Source organism: Salvia splendens, chromosome 6 (assembly GCF_004379255.2).
Source record: "Salvia splendens isolate huo1 chromosome 6, SspV2, whole genome shotgun sequence".
Taxonomy (NCBI): Eukaryota; Viridiplantae; Streptophyta; class Magnoliopsida; order Lamiales; family Lamiaceae; genus Salvia; species Salvia splendens.
Window position 1 is genome coordinate 36,479,097 of NC_056037.1, and position 23,256 is coordinate 36,502,352.

Genomic DNA, 23,256 nt, shown 5'->3' on the forward strand with positions numbered 1-23,256 from the left:
TCGATTTATGTTTGGTACTTCGAATAACACCAAAGTATTAAATATTTAAAATAGGACTAAAGTTAATCCAATAAAATAAATATATTTGGGCCTATCAAATATAGAAACTGATTGTCGGATCTTGTAAGATTGATGTGTTAATGAAATTTTAGGCTCCGCGATTCTTTTAACATAAGTATTTTGCTTTGAAAAAAAGGCTAGTAGTATCATGTTTAATCAATTAATCCAAAACAACCCAACCTACTGAAAGGTTAAAACAAATAAAAACAATAGCATTAACCATAAAAACAAAATAAAGTTAAAACAAAAGCTACATCCTTGGCTAAATTGAGCTTCCAACAATAAAAATAGAATCGAAGTAGTTGAGCAAAGTATATCATGAAAAACAACTGCAAAGTTTATAATTTAATATATTTTTTTAGTATCTCAAAAAATATGAAATTCACGAACACTAGTCTAAAGAATGTTGACATTTATTCTTGAAGTAGCATAGAATTTGAATTGTTCATTTGCTCGATTCCTTGCAAATTTGGTTTCGAGAAATGTAATCCCACCGTATATTCTTGCAAAGCAAGAAAGATCGTGGATCCACAATTATCTTCTCTAGCGCAAGACTGTATGTCACCAATCGTTCAATCATTTCAAAATGATTACACACACCACGATATCCAACAAACACTACTTCCTTGATGGGAGAATAATCCCTCCTACCTTTACACAAGCAATACTGAGAATACCATTTTGGAGCATATATCAACTCCTTCTTGTCTACTTGGGTCATCTCTTGGTGTGACGCCTATACAATCATTAATCAACAAAAGTAATTCATCTCAAAAGATATTGGAAATAAAGAGTAGATAGTTACCTCTATCACAAATCTCTGCAAGCAAGGTGCTACACTAAACCAATGTATTATTGGCAAAAGAGGATGATTGTCCCTGTAATCACTCCCAAGAACCACCCCCAACTCCTTAAGATTAGGCATTATCTTAACATCCGACCAAGTGTTCTGTACAATATATGTATATCTTAAGAAATTAAATATTTTATTAACCCACTTTAATGAAAATCAATCAAAAGCGTACCCTGCGGGTATAATTGGACATAGCATATATCTTGAGTGTGTGTAGTTGTGGAAGCACAGAATCAAACATGCTTAAAATGTCTGCGAGTGCAGAAATATATTGTTGATGAGCATTCGCCTGAATCCAGAGCTCGGTAAGGAGGGGAACATCGACGAGCTCGAAACGACAATGCGGTTTACCCGCACCATTGTACTTGATGCAGACAACCTTCGATTCACGGACCACAACTGAGTTGAGAGCACTGCACCGGCTGATTTCTAGGCATTTGAACACGAGCGAGGTCCGAATAACCACCAGAGACGAAAGCGGGATTCCACATAGGGACAGTTGCTCGAGGAGACGACAGTACCCCAACAAAAACGCCACGGCCTCACAGCTCACATTCACATAACTAAAACTCAGCTTCTTCAGCAGCTTAAGATTGTCGGGGAAGTTGCCTTGTTTGTATGGGAAAGGGTAACAATTTCTTGGTAAATTGGCCTTCCAGGTCAATTCAATGCTCTCGACCTTTCTACTAACAGCGTAGCTAAGCCAATCATCGATCCGTTCACTGAAATATGAAGATAAATCGAACAAGACTCTGAATTTGACGAGATTAGTGGTGGAGGCCTTGGGGAGTTTGGTGAGTAGCCTATCAACCTATCTAACATACTTGTTTCTTAACATATCTATGTCATAATTTCTCAATGTATCTATCCAATCGACATGTAGGGTCCACAAGTACCTCCATCGAGAGCAAAGTGTGCTAGTCCTTGCAGCTTCTTTCAAGGTCAAGGAAGATAATATTAACACTAATATATCATCTGGAAGCATGCTTATTCGATCACCCTGAAAATGAAAACTCAACGCAATTCAGATTATTTCTTTTAAATCATGAAGTTTGATTTAATTTTTCTCAATTGTCTCGTACACAAATTTTAGTATGGTGATGTTAAAATGACAGTATTTTGTTAAAATGAGAAAAGAAATATAAATAATAAAAAATTTATTTTAATGAAACATATCGTTTTGATCATCATTAAACAACAACATTTTTTAAAGTTGGAACAATAGAAAAAAATTAAAAATTCATGATTTAATATTCTAATTTCAAAGATCATGGGACCAACAAGAACTTGAACGTTGATTTAAAATGAAATGATTATCGTCCCTAACATAAACAAACCAATAATTAGGCAGCTCAAGAATGATTTTTACCGTGTAGTCATCTTCGAGGCGCCTCCTTTGCACTTTCGCCATCCTCAACCCTATATTTGGCTCGAGACTCATATATGCATGGATTAGCCTAATCTGAAAAATGATATCAGCAGATTTTTCATATGGCATTGGCAACCCGTACAACTAGTACCAGGCAATAAGGCTAAAATCAAATCAAGCAATTATGCCAAATGAGATATGAAGGATTAATCTTAGCAAACGAACAAGGATACCAAACGATCTTGAACACACTTTTTTTCATTCCAAAGACTTAGAAGCTCTGCTCAAACTCGATTTTGAAACCACAGATTATAAACGAATCACTAAAAGTTTAAAGATCAGTTTTTTACTTTGAAGCGCTGCTCAAACTCGACTTCTCATTCATTTAGTTCTTCTAAAAATGTTGATTCTTAGTGTAAACATCAACACAAATAGGTAAACAAAAGGGTCAGACTATTATCAAAGAGCCTGAGCCTAAGCCCGGCATACTGAGCTAGAGGACGATAGAGAGGTGAGTTTAGTGGGTGGAATTGAGCCGAGTTGTGCTCCTACGGTGAAAGACGATTGGAGGAGAGAGATTTCGAGCTAACATATGCTTTGGGCTAACTAACAGTCAAACAAGAACGTCCCAATCTAATTTTCTTTTCTTTTCTGTTTGCATGTTAAACTATTGATATATCTCTGCACTTTATAGGATAATTCAGGAGGCATAAACCGAGAATCACTTATCAAAAAAGAAAGTTGCGATATACTCTAAAAAGAATGATGATACAAGGTAACTGCTGCACATGTATATTCAGAATGAAAAACGCTGATATGAACAAAAAAAAATTTTACTCCAAGTAACGAGATTAGTACTTGGTGATGCACAACCTTAATAGACAAGCAAAAGCTACTTCTTTCCGTAGGTACTCCTCATCCTCAGCCTAAATCCTAAACAAAACAAAAAATTGTTGTCAAACCCTAGAAAAAAGCCCAATTTCTTGGCAAAAAAAACTTGATTGAAATTTTAAAAAACCAAAATTTTTTATACCTGATCGTCATCCAGTGTAATCGCTTCTGATGCTAAGAGCCACCGCAAGCTCGTATATGTCATGATTGCTGGTATCTGCAACTATTTTATCAAGATTGGCCCTTTCTTGGTTAAGACGTTGAAGCTGGGCCTCTGTTGTGAGGTGAATTGTTTTAGAAGACATATCCTTTCTCAGAGATGTCTGCTGCTTTCCAATTGCCTTTTTCCTCTCCTTATTCCTCTTGAGTCTAGCTTCAATTTGCTGCAAATTATGCTTGACAGCAGCCAGTTCGCCCTTCAAATCGTTGACTTCTTCGGTATCATTCTCGATGAGTTGATCAACATTAGCTAATTCTTCGTAGAGAATAGTCAGGCTGTCTAACTCGACAGCCATGGCAGAACAGAGAGAAGAGATTGATGAGAATAGTCAGGTTGTCTGTCTCTCTTCAATCTCATCAATCTCTTCTCTCTGTCTCTCTTCAATCTCTTCTCACTGTCTCTCTTCAATCTCATCAATCTCTTCTCTCTGTTCTGTCATGGCTGTCGAGTTAGACAGCCTGACTATTCTCTACGAAGAATTAGCTAAAGTTGATCAACTCATCGAGAATGATACCGAAGAAGTCAACGATTTGAAGGGCTGTCAAGCAACTAACAGTCAAACAAGAACGTCCCAATCTAATTTTCTTTTCTGTTTGCATGTTAAACTATTGATATATCTCTGCACTTTATAGGATAATTCAGGAGGCATAAAACGAATATACTCTAAAAAGAATGATGATACAAGGTAACTGCTACACATGTATATTCAGAATGAAAAAAGCTGATATGAACAAAAAAAAATTTTACTCCAAGTAACGAGATTAGTACTTGGTGATGCACAACCTTAATAGACAAGCAAAAACTACTTCTTTCCGTAGGTACTCCTCCTCCTCAGCCTAAATCCTAAACAAAACAAAAAATTGTTGTCAAACCCTAGAAAAAAGCCCAATTTCTTGGCAAAAAAAACTTGATTGAAATTTAAAAAAACCAAAATTTTTTATACCTAATCGTCATCCAGTGTAATCGTTTCTGATGCTAAGAGCCACCGCAAGCTCGTATATGTCATGATTGCTGGTATCTGCAACTATTTTATCAAGATTGGCCCTTTCTTGGTTAAGACGTTGAAGCTGGGCCTCTGTTGTGAGGTGAATTGTTTTAGAAGACATATCCTTTCTCAGAGATGTCTGCTGCTTTCCAATTGCCTTTTTCCTCTCCTTATTCCTCTTGAGTCTAGCTTCAATTTGCTGCAGATTATGCTTGACAGCAGCCAGTTCGCCCTTCAAATCGTTGACTTCTTCGGTATCATTCTCGATGAGTTGATCAACTTTAGCTAATTCTTCGTAGAGAATAGTCAGGCTGCCTAACTCGACAGCCATGGCAGAACAGAGAGAAGAGATTGATGAGAATAGTCAGGTTGTCTGTCTCTCTTCAATCTCATCAATCTCTTCTCTCGGTCTCTCTTCAATCTCATCAATCTCTTCTCTCTGTCTCTCTTCAATCTCATCAATCTCTTCTCTCTGTTCTGCCATGGCTGTCGAGTTAGACAGCCTGACTATTCTCTACGAAGAATTAGCTAAAGTTGATCAACTCATCGAGAATGATACCGAATAAGTTAACGATTTGAAGGTCGAACTGGCTGCTGTCAAGCATAATCTGCAGCAAACTGAAGCTAGACTCAAGAGGAATAAGGAGAGGAAAAAGACAATTGGAAAGCAGCAGACATCTCTGAGAAAGGATATATCTTCTAAAACAATTCACCTCACAACAGAGGCCCAACTTCAACGTCTTAACCAAGAAAGGGCAAATCTTGATAAAATAGTTGCAGATACCAGCAATCATGACATCTACGAGCTTGCGGTGGCTCTTAGCATCAGATGCGATTACACTGGATGACGATCAGGTATAAAAAATTTTGGTTTTTTTAAATTTCAATCAAGTTTTTTTTGCCAAGAAATTGGGCTTTTTTCTAGGGGTTGACAACAATTTTTTGTTTTGTTTAGGATTTAGGCTGAGGAGGAGTACCTACTGAAAGAAGTGGCTTTTGCTTGTCTATTAAGGTTGTGCATCACCAAGTACTAATCTCGTTACTTGGAGTAAAAAAAAATTTTGTTCATATCAGCGTTTTGCATTCTGAATATACATGTGTAGCAGTTACCTTGTATCATCATTCTTTTTAGAGTATATCGCAACTTTCTTTTTTGATAAGTGATTCTCGGTTTATGCCTCCTGAATTATCCTATAAGGTGCAGAGATATATCAATAGTTTAACATGCAAACAGAAAAGAAAAGAAAAGAAAATTAGATTGGGACGTTCTTGTTTGACTGTTAGTTAGCCCAAAGCATATGTTAGCTCGAAATCTCTCTCCTCCCATCGTCTTTCACCGTAGCAGCACCTCTCGGCTCAATTCCACCCACTAAACTCACCTCTCTATCGTCCTCCAGCTTAGTATGCCGGGCTCAGGCTCAGGCTCTTTGATAATAGTCTGACCCTTTTGTTTACCTATTTATGTTGATGTTTACCCTAAGAATCAACATTTTTAGAACTAAATGAATGAGAAGTCGAGTTTGAGCAGTGCTTCAAAGTAAAAAAACTGATCTTTAAACTTTTAGTGATTCGTTTATAATATGTGATTTCAATGTAAAATTGGTAAAGTAAGAGAGAAGGGAAAAAAGTAAGAGAAATGGAGAAAAAATAAGAGAGAAGTAGTGTTAGTGTAAGAGAGAAGTTTTAATTCTAATGGCATAAGTGGTAAATAAAATGATGTGTAGGGTTATTATTTTGTTAAAAACTTTCCATAGATGAATGTGGTCTATTTTTTGTGTACGGAGGGAGTAAGTTAATACACTGGAAATGGATAACAGAGGAAAATCGATTCATTCAACTCCACACGTCATCTATCTTAATCTTGTTTTCATAAAAAGAGATCATTGTTCATTTGAAACCAAAGTAAATACGTAAACAGAGTGATAGTCATTAGCAAGTGTCCTCCATACTTAAAAGAGTCTTTAGAACATAAATTAATAAATGAGAGATTATTCTTGGCGATGAAAAGGACCGACTTGACCACAGTACATATTATTGCCCATCAACAACAACTACATGGACCATTCACTAGCTTGATGACCCACAAACACCATAAAACCCTTATTTAGGAGAAATAGGAAAAAACAATGTACTAATGATGATCATGCAATTCATTTTAATCTCAGTAGCATGGTCACAGTCTTAGGTTTATAGGCAGTGAGCATTTATGTGTGGTGAGGAATATATACTGATATAACCACAATGATTAGGTGTGGCCAGTAAAAATGATTAACGCTACACTATCCCATTAGAGTATCAGCTCAGAAATATATCCATAAAGTTGTTCTTCAGGTCTATTGAAATCCATGAACTATGAATATAAGTTTATATACACCTGTTATGTAAAAGTGTATGGGGGAAGATCTTACAGGGATGACTAGAACAATATCGTATGAATACCAAGCGCTCAGAGTATGACTAGAAAATCCTCAAATTTAAAATAGAGTAACATACCAGCATATTTGTTAGAAGTTAAATCAACCACTGAATCATCTCCTTCACCAGTACTGAAAGATAAACTGCCGCTTTTACTGAGGTTCTCTAAATGGGGAAAGTGATGCCTAATGGTATAGTCAGCCAAAGTGCGAACAAGGCCAAGATCCTCCTTTCCTCTTGAAGCATGGATTTGGTATGAACCAAAAAGAAGAAAGGATGGAGCAACTCGGCAAACAATTGCACCAGGTTCATCTTTTGGGTTTCCACTGCAATCAAATGAACCAATGGTTGTCAACTGTGAAATTTGTAGCTAACCAGCTTAATAAGTAATTGAAAGTGAAAGAACAAAGATAAAACTGGAAATCTTTTGAATGATGACATGGATCATGCATGGATAATTAGGAAAATCCATGAATTTATAGGCCTGGATGTAATGATACTCTTATTTGACTGAAAGAAGATACATAACCAGTTGAGTATGTTTAGCACATATTAAAGAGACGTACTCATAAAACATGTCGCTGGTAACATATTTTCCAGTAGTCACTAGGCATAGTGCGCGCGTTGTTGGGATTCCTAGAAAGTGCATGCCTCACTGCAGAGAAACTCTCGGATACTACTGCGTAGAACTGCAAGGCCATCAGCAAATCGACTGTATGGTGTCTTCCCAGCACCCTTAAGCTGCAATTCCCACCTGTGACCACTGGAATTAACAAGTTCTCCCAGCGTAATTGCCCTACCATCGCCCAACTGGCCAGCCCAAATGCCAAACTGATGTCCTCCGTAGCACTGAGCATAAGACATCCTATATAAAAGTTACGGATAAAGAGAAATTAAAGGCAGAGTGAGAAACTAAAAAGGGGGTTATAATGAAAAGAAAAGAAAAGGAAAGGGAGAATCACGGAAACTCACCCTCCAGATAAAGGCGATGCCCCAGAAAATATTTGAGGGAAATCAGGCCGTTCAAATCTGAGATTAAACAAATTAGCCACAAAATACCAACTATCTGCTGTGAATATGCATATATTTTTTACCGGATGCGTAGAAATAACCAATGAAGCCAGGCATCACTGCATAAAATTAAACTTACTCTCTTGCATCCAAATCAAGTAACTCTGCAACTGAATCAGACCATGCGACAAGCTGAGGATTATCCACCTCAGCAGATGGTGATACTCTTGTGTAACAAGAATGCAAAACCTGAAAATATCAGATAACGGACATGTTGCAGCGTAAGATATAGCATCCAGTTATTGTTAGCAAACTGAATGGATATGCAAAGCACCTTAATCCCAATGACATTAGCTGACAAAGGACTTCTTAATGATCTAAAAGCATGAGACAATGTCCCATGGACCAAATACTAGGTTATATCTCACTGCAAGACATGGTAAAAGGTTCTCATGTATCATCTCGAAATCATGCTGATATCCCAAGTCCTACCAATGTCGTGTCTAAACTTCAGTCACCGAATTAAACCTATCAGCCAAATTCTAATAGAATAAGTTAAACCTTCAAATTAACTAAACTATTTTTGAGGAAAAAAAACATGTCCTTTACCATAAGACAGCCCCCGATCAATTGAAAAGTTAAGAAATAAAAAACAACAAATATTTTTCAGATTGAGAGTTTTACTAAACTGTTTATCCAGATTCACTTAGCTCAGCTTGCCTATCAAATCCAATCCAATAAACTAGACTTCCCCTGTAATCAACTACGAAGATAAGAAATGTAAGAGCTCCTAATTCAAGCCAACCACACCACGAAAATAAAATTCACCGCAAATATAACAAATTCAGAGCAGTAAAATGCCAATAAATCGAAAGAAATCAAACCTCTCGCGGAATCGAATCGGTCCTGGGATCTCCAGGCAGTTCACGAACAAATGAGTTGTCTCACTTGAGTTCCTCCAGCTTCAAATTAGCCCTATTTGGAGCGATAATATCGGAATTCGCAGAATTTCTAATGCCGTCGGAAACATGATTGTCTTTTTCCAATCTTTGATTTTTCAAATCTTCGGAAATGGAGTCGACGGAGGCAGGGGGAAAAGTTCCGTCCATTGAGGCGGTGGAGGAGAAGCGGAACTTCCGATAATTAAAAGGGAGGAGGCGGAATCTCTATGTGAGAGAGGGGCGGAGGGAGAAGGCGGTGAGAGAAGAGGTGTGGGAAATGTGGGAAAGCATTTTTTTTTCCTCTGAATTTAATCTAATTTTCTTTTAACTAATTTCTCTTTTCTGTTTTCTCTTTTCTGTTTTCTCTTTTCTCTTTACTACAGTACTTCTGTCGTGTAAATATATCCACATAAAATAATGCAAATATAAACATTATTCTCTTTCAGTTCGTTCTTGTTTTTCGCTTAGAACCATTTACCTTTGTGAGAAATTTCGGAATAAGGGGTTAAATTCGCTAACCTTTCGTAATTAGGTATTCAATTCGCTGACCTTTCGTAATTTGGGATCGAGGCAAACGCATTTTTTAGAATAAAAGATTTGTGATATTTTATCTTATTTATGTTCTTTTTTAATATTATTTCTCTCTAACCATTTATTAATTGTCTAAATTACCCCTTCAAATTTTTACCTAAATTCTAAAAAAAGTAAAAATAAAGAAAACCTTAGATGAGGAATCCGTGAACCCTGCCAGACAATAATCTGAGACATCCGAGATCTGGACCTCATCCTCGTCTGATTCTTGTCTCAATTTACTGGTTCTCATGAGCAAATTTTAGTTGTATGTTTTCCACCAACTTTTTTCACTACCAAAAGTTTTTACTGTGATCAAATATGCACACAACCTTCTGTTTGTTTATATGTGTATTTGTGGTGAGAGAGAAGGTAATAAGTCAGCGAGCAACTCTAATATTTACTTTAGGGGCTCTTTTGTAATTTTCACTATATAACATCCTAAATTGAATTATTCGAATTGCTAACCTATGGTGACAGCAGCTAAGGCATTGTTCTTGACTTCTTGACTATTTATCGAAACTTCAGCTTTATCTTCCGACTAGTATCTCTCCCGTGCTATGCACGGCACATTATATTTTTTTCCAGAATATATATAATACCAAATAATTATGTAGCATAAATATTAAATGAAAAATAATTTATCAATTAATCCATAATAGAGATAGAAATTATAAATTATCGAGCTTCATTTCATTGCAATATAGTGATCCTATACACTAAAAACCTAAATCCTAAACCCTTAACTTTAGTAGAAATTATAAATTAGCGAGCTTCATTTCATTGCAATATAGTGATCCTATACACTAAAACCCCAAACCTAGAAACATAAATCCTAAACCCTTAACTTTAAAATATACTCATCATGACCAACAAATGAGCCAAATATCAATAAAATTCTCCCTCCGTCCTAGTTCAACTTTAATTTGTTGATCACCAGAAGAAACTAAAACAAAGTTAACAAAAAAATAAAACAAATTAACATTAAGAAAAAGTTTAAATATTAACTAACATAACTTAAACAGAGAATGATCCTCAAAATAAAATTTAAAAGTGATAGCGTAATTTCACATTCATCTGAAAAACACATACAAACCTTACTTTGATGACCAATGAAATATTGTTAGGCTACAACTCATTAAGGGATTAAGGAAGGTGAATTCCATATTGAAAACATTTTATCTTGTTGGAGAAAAATCCAATAATGTAACCGGAGAAGCTAATGAAGTTGTGAAAAAGAAAAATAGCAAATGAGACATATTTATAGGTACAAAATATAAAGTAATAAATGTAAAAAATATAAAGTAATAAATGCCGCAAGTTTTTGTATTGCATTGGTGTATATATTGCAATTTGGGCATGCTATAATTATTGTTACGTTACTTTTAATTGATAGAATAAAATGATTGCAACATAATCTAAAATAGGTTATAATTATTTCAATTATTAACGAAATCTTCTAACAGTTTTCAATATAATGCAAAATATTACACAAAAATTTTAGTAGGTAAAAATAGAAGAGTAAATGCCAAAATTGGTCCTGAACATATGCCCATTTTATCATTTTGGTCCTAAACATTAACTTTTGAATTTTTTGGTCCTGAACATTTCAAATCGGATCACAATTGGTCCTCCGTTAACAATTCCGTTAATATTTAACGGTCAACGATTTTAATCACAATTTTGACCAACTTAAACAATTTTTAATTATTTAATCATCAAAAATATTTTTAAATAAAATCATAAATAATTTGATTATTTAAAAATTGTTTAAGTTGTAATAAATAATTTATGATTTTTTATGATAAACACAATTTTGACCAACTTAAATAATTTTTAATTATTTAATCATCAAAATTGTTTTTTTAAATAAAATCATATATAATTTTGTTATTTAAATTTTTTTTAAGTTGGAATAAATAATTTAATTATTTAAAAATTATTTAATTATTTCTAATAAATAATTTATGCTTTTATTTAAAAAAATAATTTTGATGATTAAATAATTAAAAATTGTTTAAGTTGGTCAAAATTGTGGTTAAAATCGTTGACCGTTAAATATTAACGGAATTGTTGACGGATGACCAATTGTGATCCGATTTGAAATGTCTAGGACCAAAAAATTCAAAAGATAAAGTTTAGGATCAAAATGATAAAATGAGCATATGTTCGGGACCAATTTTGACCTTTACTCAAAATAGAATGAAACAACATACATACTTTCATACATTACTACAATAATAAAAGAAAATATGTTAAATTTTTGCAATTTTAGATGATTATCACAATGTTAAACAACAACAACAACAACAACAACAACAACAACAACAATAATAATAATAATAATAATAATAATAATAATAATAATAATAATAATCAAAGCATATTAACAATAGTTTGTCATAGGAGTATGGACTCTATTTCTCACAAAAAAAAAGCAAATAGAAACGATTGATCATTCCTAATTTGATCACTTAACTTATTTTATAAAATGCAGGGAATGTTCCTTGAATCCTATTGCCCTACATGAATTTTTTTAATAATTAATAGTTTAGATAAATAACTACATAACGTACTAAGATACGAAACAACGCTTCTACGGTACAGCCAAGGAAAACACATTCCAAGGAAATTACATTAGGATCCACGTTTAGTCATTTCAAAAACATGCACATACCAGACTTTGATGACCGGTGAAGTATTGCTAGGCTTGAGATCATTGAAGAATGTTAATTTCATTGTTTCAATTTTCTTCCTCTAGTAAGATCACAATATTAGGAACATAATAATACAAAAGAGTGGTTAAAATAGATGAATATTAATATATTGAAAAGAGTACGAACCATACTAAGAATAAAGTCTTCTTTGGTAGAAAATTCATGACGCAACGGAGGAAAGAATTGTGCAAGTGAAATATAAGCTAGCAAATAAGTATAGATAGACAAAAGAATATCAAATCATTATTATATGGAGTAATTAATTTGGCAATTTAAAAACGTATATCGCACGACATGGACAACCTATTCATATTCACTAAATTGTGAGCCGTAGAGAAATTATAGTATAATCATATCATATTATTGGGTTAAAAAACGCCACAACATGGAGTAATCTATTGTTTTAATTCTAAGGTTATATGGACTCTGTAACTGAAATAGTTACAGAAACGCACAACAGGAGTTGATTTCTTTTTTTTTTTAAACGGAGAACAAGAGTTACATTCCATTTATTCCATTTTCTTTTCAATACATGACCTAATTATTAGATATAACAAATACATTTTTTCAGTTATTGCATTAAAAGTTGACACACAAATTAAATAAATAATTGCATCCAAAATTTATAAATATTCAATTCCCATCACAATAACCGTCCAAATATATAGGAGTATATGATTATGATCATGATTGTAATCAATTAACCAATTTAATTCCTATCACCATAAGTCCATAACCGTCCAAATAAATTCCTATCATATTTGTATTGCATTTACATCCCTTGAATAAAATAGTTATTCAAACCCTACCAAAACTCAACTTTTATATATGTATAGATTAGCATTATATATAGGTGAGTTATTTAATGAAATACTATAAATATAGAAAAATATTACTGGTGAATCATATTTTAACTTTTCTTTTACAATTCACCATTCATGTTATTGCATCGCATTGCATCCCCGTCCACCGGCACGTGCACAGGTGCACTTTGTTAAAGAAAAAAGGCATTAAATAGAGAATAAGATCCTAGATTTGAAATTTGAACGTTGGATCTTCAAAATTCTGAAGTAGAATTTAGGTAAAAAATTGAAGGGGTAATTTAGGCAATTGATAAATGGTTAGTGAGAAATAATATTAAAAAAGAACATAAATAAGATAAAATATCACAAGTCCCTTATTCTGAAGAATATGCATGCCTCGATCCCAAATTACGAAAGGTCAGCGAATTGAATCCCTAATTACGAAAGGTCAGCGAATTTAACCCCTTATTCCGAAATTTCTCTTAGTTTGTTCAACAAGGTCATTTAGTAGCAGCTAAAGGGATATTTATTCTATTTGGCTTGAAATTTACTATATTTGGTGGCCATGTTGAACCATTAATGTCCCACGCATTAAATATTTTAACATGTCGGTAAAAATTAATGTGATATATACTCCCTCCATCCCGCACTACTCGCACATTTCATTTTGGGCACGGAGATTAAGGAATGAGTGATAGACAATGTCAACAATTACGGCTGTAGGTATAAATTGTTACTAAAAATGGAAAGAGTGCAAATAACTTGAGACACCCAAAAAGGAAATAAGTGCAAGTAGTGCGGGACGGATGGAGTATTATTCTTTACACCCTCGCTCCTCTATTGACACTATGAAAGGGTATTTTCCCTTTTCAAGTATCGACTCCATTATTTTGGAGACAACCGACGACGTATTGTGAGCCTTCATATGCCAAATGTATAGGGTTGTTTGAGAATCCAAAATGAGAAGTCAAACGTTTGTTACATATAGGGATGCTTGAAAAAAATATACAGATTCTAATATAAACCATAATTCAACAAAATAAGATAATTAATTAATCATAATATGAAATCATTTTGCAATCTAAAATGTAACAATGTTTTGGTTGTCTATTTCGATGTTGAAATCTTAATTTATCGTCCTAGATTGTGAGATTGTTTAGTAGTAGAGAGTTGACTATGTGACTAATTATTACATTACTATTCATATAAAGTAAAGCTATGAGATTAAATCTCATGATCAATGTTTTAAAAATCGGACCGGCAAGCGAACCGGCGACGTTACTGGTTCACGGTTCAACAGGTCCAACCGGTCGAACCACCGGTCTAACCGTTTTACTGTTGCAAATATATATAAAAATATATAAAATTTAGTAAATGATTTACAATTAATAATATATCACAAAACATTAAACCTTATAGATAATTAGTGATGTATAAATATAAATAATATTAAAATTTAGTAAATATAATCAGATATATATATTTAATATTAGTTAGTCTAGATAAAAAATTTAATATTTCATGTATTAAAATAGATAATGTTTATATTAATTTAAGAATAATATATAATTAAATACGAATTAAGTACTTATTAATTAGTTTAGATAAGATTATTCATTAATGTCAATAGCTAGGGTATATAAATTAAGTATGTAATATAAAAAATTTATTTATAGTAAATAATGAATCTTATATGGTACTAATAATAATATAGGTGGTAAGTAGAGCATCATTAATATATAAAGGATGATAATTATATATTATAATTAACAATTATATTAAAGAATAATAAAATTAAAATGAATTATTAGTTTTTATAGATAAAATTAATGGTTAATGTATAAAAATATTTAATGTTCAAATTGTTCAATGAGCCCATGTGGTGGAGTAGTAGATGTCTTCTTAACTAGAAGAGAGGTCATGAGTTCAACCTCTACCAACAACAAATTTTAAAAAATTTTGAAAAAATAATAGAAAACCGGTTTCCGGTTCACGGTCCAACCGGTCTGACCGGCCGGTTCCACCGGTTCACGGCGGTTCAATGCAGTGGTGGTTTAAAGGGGTGAATCGGACCGGACTACCTACCGGTTCGCGGTCCGACCGGTCGAACCGGCCGGTCCGGTCCGATTTTTAAAACATTGCTCATGATCCAAATATAATACGTACAAATTTAATCATGAAGCATAATTTTACAAATCGAATACTATATATATTTTGGGTATCGAATACCCTTATATTATAAATAGTAGTACTTTAGTAATTAAATCTTGATTCATTATTCCATCCGAAAGAAAAACAACTGGCTTGCAATTTATCATCTCTCTCATTAATTAACACCAGAATGAACTAATATGTCCGAATTTTCCATGATAAACATTTTACAAGAAGAAATTTCTATTAGACATTTTATAATTGATCTATTATACCTGAATGGAAAATATCTTGCTAACTGCATCGATAGGGCCAATTTAGTGAGTAGACATTTTTACTTTAGTTAAGCTGTGTGGAAATTAGTTTCTTTTTATATTATTCATAAATATCTTCCTAAGTTTGAAAATTGTATCCAACTACTGTTGTGGGTCACCATTAAAAGGCATTACCATTAAAATTTTTATTATATGCATAAAAAGTACTCCACTGAAATACTACTACTATTATTTGGTTTGAAAAGGAATATCGATTATATATTAACAAAAATATATAGAATGAACAGAATTAAAATCGAGTTTTATTAATATATATAGGAGCAAATAAATGGTTCACTTTTACTCTGATTAAACTGCAGTTGAATGATGTTTTGAATAATGTTTTAAAAATGAATAATGCCGTTAAGCAGCAACAAATAGTGACCGTTGATTTAGTATTGAAACCGTCTCATTACTCATTTATTACTCTGCTTAGTCTCTCACTTCAATCTCAAACTCAAAAAAAAATCATTCTCTCACTCTTCAATCTCATCAATCTCTTCTCTGTTCTGTCATGGCTGTCGAGTTAGACAGCCTGACTATTCTCTACGAAGAATTAGCTAAAGTTGATCAACTCATCGAGAATGATACCGAAGAAGTCAACGATTTGAAGGGCGAACTGGCTGCTGTCAAGCATAATCTGCAGCAAACTGAAGCTAAACTCAAGAGGAATAAGGAGAGGAAAAAGGTAATTGGAAAGCAGCAGACATCTCTGAGAAAGGATACATCTTTGAAGATATTTGCGGCTTTCCAATTGCCTTTTTCCTCTCCTTATTCCTCTTGAGTCTAGCTTCAGTTTGCTGCAGATTATGCTTGATAGCAGCCAATTCGCCCTTCAAATCGTTGACTTCTTCGGTATCATTCTCGATGAGTTGATCAACTTTAGCTCCCTGCCCTCGGATCATTGGCCAAATTCGTCGTCGCCGATGAATCCGAGCTGTAACCTTTTCTATTCCGATTCTCAAAATTGACTGTGAATTCGTGATGTCTTGGTTGTTTTGATCTCTCTGAGCTGGATTAAATTGCTTCGTTAGCTGGTTCTTTGGGTGTTTTTGTTACATGGTTGATTTTGATTTGTTGTTTTGAGTGCTGTTGCGTTTAACGTGTGTTCTTCTGTGCTTTTGAGTCATCATTTGCTTTGAAAGAGTCTGTCTCTGTGTATTATGTATCATTAGAGCATGTATTTTCTCCGTCTCAAGTTACCTGAGTCATTTCTTTTGAGCACGAGATATAAAGAAGTGGTGTGTAATAGTTATGTGGAGAGACCATGCTACTTGAATTGTTTCTTTTGGACACTAGTTGTAAGATAGTGGTGTTTAATAGTTAAGTGTAGATGAAATAAAGTACAAAGGAGAATAAAAGAGGGCCGGGAATAGAGAGTGAAGTAGGATAGAGCATAAGGTAGAACTAGCAATAAAGATTGAATGCTTTGTTTTTTGCTATAAACGGAGATGACTCAAATAACGTGAGATACCCGAAGTAGAATACGGCTCAAGTAACTTGGGACGGAAGGAGTATTTAGAAAGAGTATATTTTGTGACTAAGAGACTGAGAATAATTTGTGTAAACTGATTTACATGTGCTTCAATGCAAAGCTTGTCTTTAGCTGTTAACTATATTTTGTGAATGATATATGTTTGCTATCAACTAATACTTCATCCTTTTTTTGCATTTATATGATGGCTAGTGTAGTTGATTGGTTCTGGGAGAGTAGTTGAGTTAATTATTTTGATATTTCATATTATAGGTTTTTGGTGCCTAAGGGCTTGACTTGGTTGGGGTTGGTGCATTTCCAGTTGCGTATGGTACATCTCATGTGGCTTTTGTTCATAGAGAACAACTAGGTGGTGGACAGGTAGTATAGAGCACAACTAAGGGCATTTCGAGTCACCATTTGTTTGTTCAAAATGGTAATATGTGTTTGTGACGGAAAATTGGGTGCTGCTGGAGGAGTTGGTGTTTCTCCCGTACAAATTGGCAAGATCCGTGGTGCCACTGTTATAGCCGTTGCTAGGTAAAGTAACACAAAGAGCGAGAGAGAGCTAGTATGTATTGATATGATTGAGTAGTACTAATCCGTTGAATAATTGGGCAGAGGGAGTGAGAAGGTGCGGTTCTTCAAGTCATTGGGCGTTGATCATGTAGTTGACTTGAGCAACGAGGATATGACTCAAAGCGTGAAGGGGTTTCTCACGGCTAGAAAGCTCAAAGGGGTGGATGTTTTGTACGATCCAGTGGGAGGGAAGCTCACGAAAGACTCGTTGAAGTTACTTAACTGGGGAGAGCAGATCCTAATCATAGGGTTCGCAAGTGGGGAAGTGCCGGCCCAGCAAATATCGCTCTTGTTAAGGTAATGTAATGCAATGCTTGTTTGTTATATCAGTAAAGAAAAAAATTGATGAAGGGTTTTCTCATCTCTCTATTTGCAGAACTGGACAGTTCATGAACTGTACTGGGGGAGCCATAGGATACATCGACCGCGTGTTCTCGAAGATTCACTCAAGGAACTGCTGTCTTGGCTGGCTGATGGCTTACTGACTGTGAAAATATCCCATACTTATAGCCTTCTTCAGGCAAATCTTGCTTTTGCTGCCCTCAAGAATAGAGAAGCAATTGGAAAGGTTTTGATTGTGTTTGATGAGGCCACCCCTAAGCTATGATGCCCCGTAAATGGACAATGTTCGACCACGGAGGTCCGGTGTGTGGTAATATTCGAAACGTAGCGTTGGCTGCTGCTTGTCGAGGGATAAAAGTAGACATTACAGTTTGGGATATAGTTAGTGGCTATGAAAATAATAATTCTCCTTCTTTGTTTATGTTTAAACTGTTAGTTGAAACTACAGTATGATTGCTAGACTTTTTCTGGGCAGAAAATTATCTTCAAGAAATCACAATACTGTTACTTCTTGATATGAAAATTTAGCTAATGGAATTAATGATGAATTTGGTTATAAGATTGTTCAGCATATGGATTGTTCTGTTGCTATTTATGCATATGCTGCTCTGTACCAATTTGCAGAACTTGAGATTAAAATGTAGTATTTGTTTTCTTATTTATCATTTTATCAATTTCTTTTAACTGAAGCTTGAGAAGAAACATGTTAAGAAACAGAAGTATATTGTTAATATTGAGGTGCCTTGACTGATTAGAATTATCTTACTTGTTTAAATACTTCTCGATCCTGAAAGAAACTGAAATAAAGTTCAGTATATGTACATCTGTGGTTTTTTCCTGTTCTATCTCAAGTATGGTATATTTAAGGCATGAATTCTGTCATGATTCGTGTAGGATGCAGAGGCTTACGCTCATCTGTTGAATGTTCTGGCTCCAGAACACAGTAATTCTTCTACACTGAAAGTTAAAGATCCTCTGGAAAGAGCGAAGTTGGTTCTTGAGCATGCTGATAAGATGGGTTGCAAAAGATACTTAACAGCTAAAGATATGGTGGAAGGTTCTCCAAATCTCAATCTTGCATTTGTGGCAAACATCTTCCAGCATAGGTGAGAGACACAGGCAAATTTAACTTTGACCTACACATGTTTTTCCCCTAGCCATTAGTGAGTAAATTTTCTTTTGAATATGCATGCAACAAAGTATGTTTGTTGGAAAAATAGTTTGCAGCCAAGAATCGGATAATGCCTTCTTCTGTTTCTACCTCTATATAGATAAACATATAAAGTTTGCATGAGGTCTAAAATCAGTTGAGTTATGGCTAATTGCAAATCTGACACACCTATAGCTTGTATACATCTTTTAAATAACTTATTCCTTCTCTTTTTACTGCTTGTCCCTTGACCTTGAAACCTGTAACTTCAGAAATATGCTTTAGTGTAAGCTTCCAGCGCCAACTTCTGTGTATACTGAATAAGCTCCAATTAAAATCAACTTTTGCCAGCTTTTCTGATATATATAGAGTATTTTTTATTTTCCTTATTTCCCCTTTTGCTTACAGTTAAATTTCATATGAAGGAATGGACTCTCAACCCAAACAAAACAGATATCTTTTCTTGAAACTCTACCTGATGATGCACAAACCTCCAGAGAAGAGAGAGTATTTCGTTTTTGGCTTAATAGTCTGGGAAATTCTCCATACATTGATAATGTCTTTGAAGATCTCAGAAATGGGTAAGTGTTGCTACTGACATTTCTGCCTCATGGTTTATAAATGTGAAGTAAAGACTGTAATTAGTTAAATTTTTACCTTTCTTTTTACAAGATTTATAAGTCTGGTTAAATTTGCAATTAGTTCCTCTAACTAAAACATTTTGAATTATAAATACATTAAAGAATAACTATGCTATAATATTGTTGTGTGCAGATGGTTACTCTTAGTCCTTAGAGACACTTGACCAATCTGTTTATTAGCTGCATATAGAAGAACACTATGATAAGGATTTCATATTTTACAGTAGTCAAGTACAGGGCAAGCTGGTCAGGAAAATTTTGTTCGGGTAGGGGTATTCATACTCTGACAATAGTCTATTGATAAACAAGAATGGAAGAAGCTGATTGAGATTATTTATTTTGTTCATAATGCATTACCTATCCCTGTCAGTAACTGAAAATGAGAATAAAAGAAAACAGAAATAAGAACACCAATTCATCCGTTTTGTTCACATACCTGACCTAATTTAATACTCCTTCCGTCCCCAAAGAGTATGCACTTTGGGTTCGGCACAGGTTTTAATGCATTATTGGTAAAGTAAGAGAGAGATCGATAGAGAAAGTTTTTTAAGTATTTGGAGAATGAGTCTCATCTCATTAGAGAGAAAAGAGTTTCAAAATTTGAAAGTGCATACTCTTTGGGGACGGATGAAAAAGGAAATAGTGCATATTCTTTTGGGGACGGAGGGAGTATATGTTTCCCTCGAACGTTCGAATAATTTCCTCAAATAAAGAGGTGACAATAAGACAAGCTGCAAATCAGCTGCTAATCCGCTGGATGACCAGAGAACAGAGAAGTGGTAATAGTTGTCTTGGCTGTATCTTTTGCTTTGTGATATTATTTTGGTTTGCTGATTACTTAACTATCTGTTTATTCTTTTTCAGCTTTCCAGGTCCTCTGGTAAGCTACAATTGTTTATCATTATTATTCATTGCTTAGGCCTACTGTTTTATGGAGTAGTTTAGATCCTACAATATGACTTAGTATATTAACATTTCTCTACCTTTTTTAGGCATTTCAGGTGGCCAAGGTGTTATGAATTGAGTAACTCAGGAAGGGAAGGATCTTTACCATATTTTGGAACCTGAATTTCTCCCTTTTACACCTTGTACAAACCCTGCTAACAAAAATTTCAAAAGTTGGAGGCAACCAGTTCCAGAAGTACATCTGTGTCGGTATGTGTTCCTTCTCTGGAGAAGTTTGCTGCTCCTCTGTTGCTTCAGCGGGTATGTATTACCATATCGTGCAACTTCGTGTGGAACACTTATGGTATATTACACTATAATTGGTCTTTTTTGTGTTGTATATATCCAGGTCTGACAGGTGTATCAGACTATAACCAGTAATAACCTATTCCATTTTTTGGTTTCCCAATGGTGGAGAAGATCTCTGCTGAAGCAGTCAAAAATCATTTTTTATCAATGAAAGTGAATCACGGGATGGGTGCAATCTTCTTTGGTAGCAAGGTAACCTTCTAATGTTTTTTATCTTTCTGAATTTGCGGCGTACTGAGCTTGGCCAATTGAGCGTACGATTATCACCCTGATGCTACAGTTCACACTTTTGTTGGCGTGAAACTGAATTCTTCTCTTTCACAGTTTTTAATTTCCCCTTACGTCTTGGAATGGCCAAACCTGTTGCAAGATAATGGAGCTCCTTTTTTGCCAACTTCCTCTTGCCTACTACAAATTGAGTGCCTAGTGTATACATTTGAAGTTTTTGTACACCTTCTTCTGTTTTTTGATTTTCCTCCTCCATGTTGTGTTTTCCTTCATATACTCCATTGAGTGCTGTAAATGAATGTTTTGTTTTCAGAGTGTCGAGTCAGAAGGATTACAAGATCACCTCCCCACTCTCGCTGAATCCCTTAGCAAGTCAAGGGTCATGATATACCCTCCTGGGAAGGGAACACCGGAAATCACTTTCAGATTCAGTGGAATTAGTTGAAAAGGAACACAAGCAGTCTGCTAGCACGCAAGTCAATAATTGAAAAGCGCAAAGAAGAACAAGAGCGACAGCTGCTAGAGATGGTATGCCATTGACTTATTGAGATGGCTTTGTGTGAGTGAGTGAGTGAGTTGTTTAATTTCTAATTCGTCCCATTCACTTTTATATTCTTAGGAACGAGAGGAGGAAATTAGGGCACCCGCAACGCGGGCCGCGGGCATTCCGCGTTTCGTTCCTTCGGAACGATACCGTAGCGGAACGCGTTGCGGCGCTGCGTTTCGTGCGTGACACCCACTCGCCGCCACGCGCTTCGGCGACGTGGCTCGCCCTGCGTCGTGCGTGACACCCACTCGCCGGCCCGCGAGTGGGCGTCGTCACGCTGACGCAATAAATTCATTTTTTTTAAAAAAATGAATTTTAAAAAAAATATTTTTTATTTATAAAAATTGTTTTTTATATTTAAAAATAATTTTTACAAATAAATGAATACTAGAAATTCGTATTAGCCCATATATATTTGATGGGCTTGCGAATTTATGAAACTCATTCTTGGTTGTCAATGTTTCATGTTCCACTTTCGATGTGGGACAAATTCATTCTTGGTTATCTCTATTTTATAGAGACATCCTTGAATGTTTTATGTTCCACTTTCGATGTGGGACAAACTCATTCTTGGTTATCTCTATTTTATAGAGACATCCTTGAATGTTTTATATTCCACTTTCGATGTGGGACAAACTCATTCTTGGTTATCTCTCTTTTATAGAGACATCCTTGAATGTTTTATGTTCCACTTTCGATGTGGGACAAACTCATTCTTGGTTATCTCTATTTTATAGAGACATCCTTGAATGTTTTATGTTCCACTTTCGATGTGGGACAAACTCATTCTTGGTTATCTCTATTTTATAGAGACATTCTTGAATGTTTTATGTTCCACTTTCGATGTGGGACAAACTCATTCTTGGTTGTCTCTATAAAATTGTATTTTAAATTATGTCATTTTTTTATTTTTTTAGTATTTTAATTATGTTTTTTTTTTATTTTTTTGAATTTTAAGTTGTAATGTTATTTTAATTTTAATGAAGTGTGTTTATTTAAATTGAATTGAGTTGGAAATAAAAAAAATGAAATTGAATGAATAGTAATTTAAGGAACGGTTAAGGAACGGAGGGTTGCAGGTTCCGTTCCTTAGTTAAGGAATGGAGTAAAAAAGTACAGTGGGACCCTCAAATAGTGGTTTAAGGAACGGTATAGGAACGGTATAGGAACAGCGTTGTGGATGGCCTTACAGAAGATAACCGAAGAGGCAGAGCAGAAGAGGCTTGCCATCGAATTTGAGCAAATGAAGAATCAAAGGATTCGCCAAGAAATAGAAGAACGTGAGCTTGAGGAAGCCCAAGCATTACTGCAGGAAGCTGAAAACAGTGTTAGCTAGAGGGGGTGAGTGAAGTATTCCTTTTGATAGATCTCTTTGATGGACCTTAATTTTTCTAATTAAAGAATTTAATAAAAGTTAACCAAGCAGTCTTTGATGGTTAGTGAGCAGCTCAGGGAGAAGCAAGAGATGGAGAAAAGGCTACAGAAGCTTGGACAAACGATGGATTATTTGGAGAGCAAAAAGGGAAGAGGCTGCCCCTGTTATAGAAGCTACATTTCATAAGAAGATGAGAAAGTTAATCATGAGTCGATATTGTCAATAGAGGAGGGAGGGTGTAAAGAATAATAATATATATCACATTAATTTTGACCTGACATGTTAAAATATTTAATGCGTGGGTGGGACATTTCAACGGGCCACACAAATATGGTAAATTAGCTGCCACACAAAAAAAAAGAACGA

The 23,256-nt window shown here is 34.7% G+C and overlaps 3 protein-coding genes and 1 long non-coding RNA gene across 11 annotated transcripts; 3 read left to right on the forward strand and 1 right to left on the reverse strand.

The window, feature by feature from the left end:
• Positions 1 to 376: 376 nt before the first annotated feature.
• On the reverse strand, positions 377 to 9,055 carry LOC121807552. Of its 6 annotated transcripts, none has more exons than XM_042207812.1 (12): positions 8,689 to 9,055; positions 7,944 to 8,053; positions 7,766 to 7,822; positions 7,360 to 7,658; positions 6,872 to 7,119; positions 3,316 to 5,833; positions 3,156 to 3,215; positions 2,283 to 2,375; positions 1,810 to 1,913; positions 1,086 to 1,635; positions 866 to 1,009; positions 377 to 796 (listed from the first exon to the last, which is right to left on the reverse strand). In XM_042207812.1, the coding sequence occupies exons 8-12, from the start codon at positions 2,352 to 2,354 to the stop codon at positions 506 to 508; spliced, it is 1,161 nt and encodes a 386-aa protein (XP_042063746.1). In that variant the 5' UTR covers positions 2,355 to 2,375; positions 3,156 to 3,215; positions 3,316 to 5,833; positions 6,872 to 7,119; positions 7,360 to 7,658; positions 7,766 to 7,822; positions 7,944 to 8,053; positions 8,689 to 9,055; the 3' UTR covers positions 377 to 505. The 6 variants fall into 6 exon arrangements, with proteins under 6 accessions (XP_042063746.1, XP_042063745.1, XP_042063747.1 ...); XM_042207811.1 differs by having other exon boundaries at positions 3,316 to 5,854; XM_042207813.1 differs by having other exon boundaries at positions 3,141 to 3,215; positions 3,316 to 5,854.
• An 8,152-nt stretch (positions 9,056 to 17,207) lies between these two features.
• On the forward strand, positions 17,208 to 17,838 carry LOC121809210 (probable quinone oxidoreductase). The gene is made up of 3 exons (XM_042209749.1): positions 17,208 to 17,314; positions 17,396 to 17,650; positions 17,730 to 17,838. The coding sequence occupies exons 1-3, from the start codon at positions 17,208 to 17,210 to the stop codon at positions 17,836 to 17,838; spliced, it is 471 nt and encodes a 156-aa protein (XP_042065683.1).
• Positions 17,478 to 21,822, forward strand: LOC121807553 (fimbrin-2-like). Of its 3 annotated transcripts, XM_042207817.1 has the most exons (8): positions 17,478 to 17,650; positions 17,730 to 18,076; positions 18,590 to 18,801; positions 19,271 to 19,426; positions 20,351 to 20,366; positions 20,479 to 20,692; positions 20,781 to 20,932; positions 21,282 to 21,822. In XM_042207817.1, exons 2-6 carry the CDS (start codon positions 17,957 to 17,959, stop codon positions 20,503 to 20,505), a joined length of 531 nt encoding a protein of 176 aa, XP_042063751.1. In that variant the 5' UTR covers positions 17,478 to 17,650; positions 17,730 to 17,956; the 3' UTR covers positions 20,506 to 20,692; positions 20,781 to 20,932; positions 21,282 to 21,822. The 3 variants fall into 3 exon arrangements, with proteins under 3 accessions (XP_042063751.1, XP_042063752.1, XP_042063750.1); XM_042207818.1 differs by having other exon boundaries at positions 19,620 to 20,692; XM_042207816.1 differs by lacking the exons at positions 20,351 to 20,366; positions 20,479 to 20,692; positions 20,781 to 20,932; positions 21,282 to 21,822 and adding an exon at positions 19,957 to 20,019.
• A 759-nt stretch (positions 21,823 to 22,581) lies between these two features.
• Positions 22,582 to 23,200, forward strand: LOC121807365. The gene is made up of 2 exons (XR_006051810.1): positions 22,582 to 22,856; positions 22,956 to 23,200. It is a non-coding gene; the product is annotated as an uncharacterized LOC121807365 (long non-coding RNA).
• Positions 23,201 to 23,256: the final 56 nt, after the last annotated feature.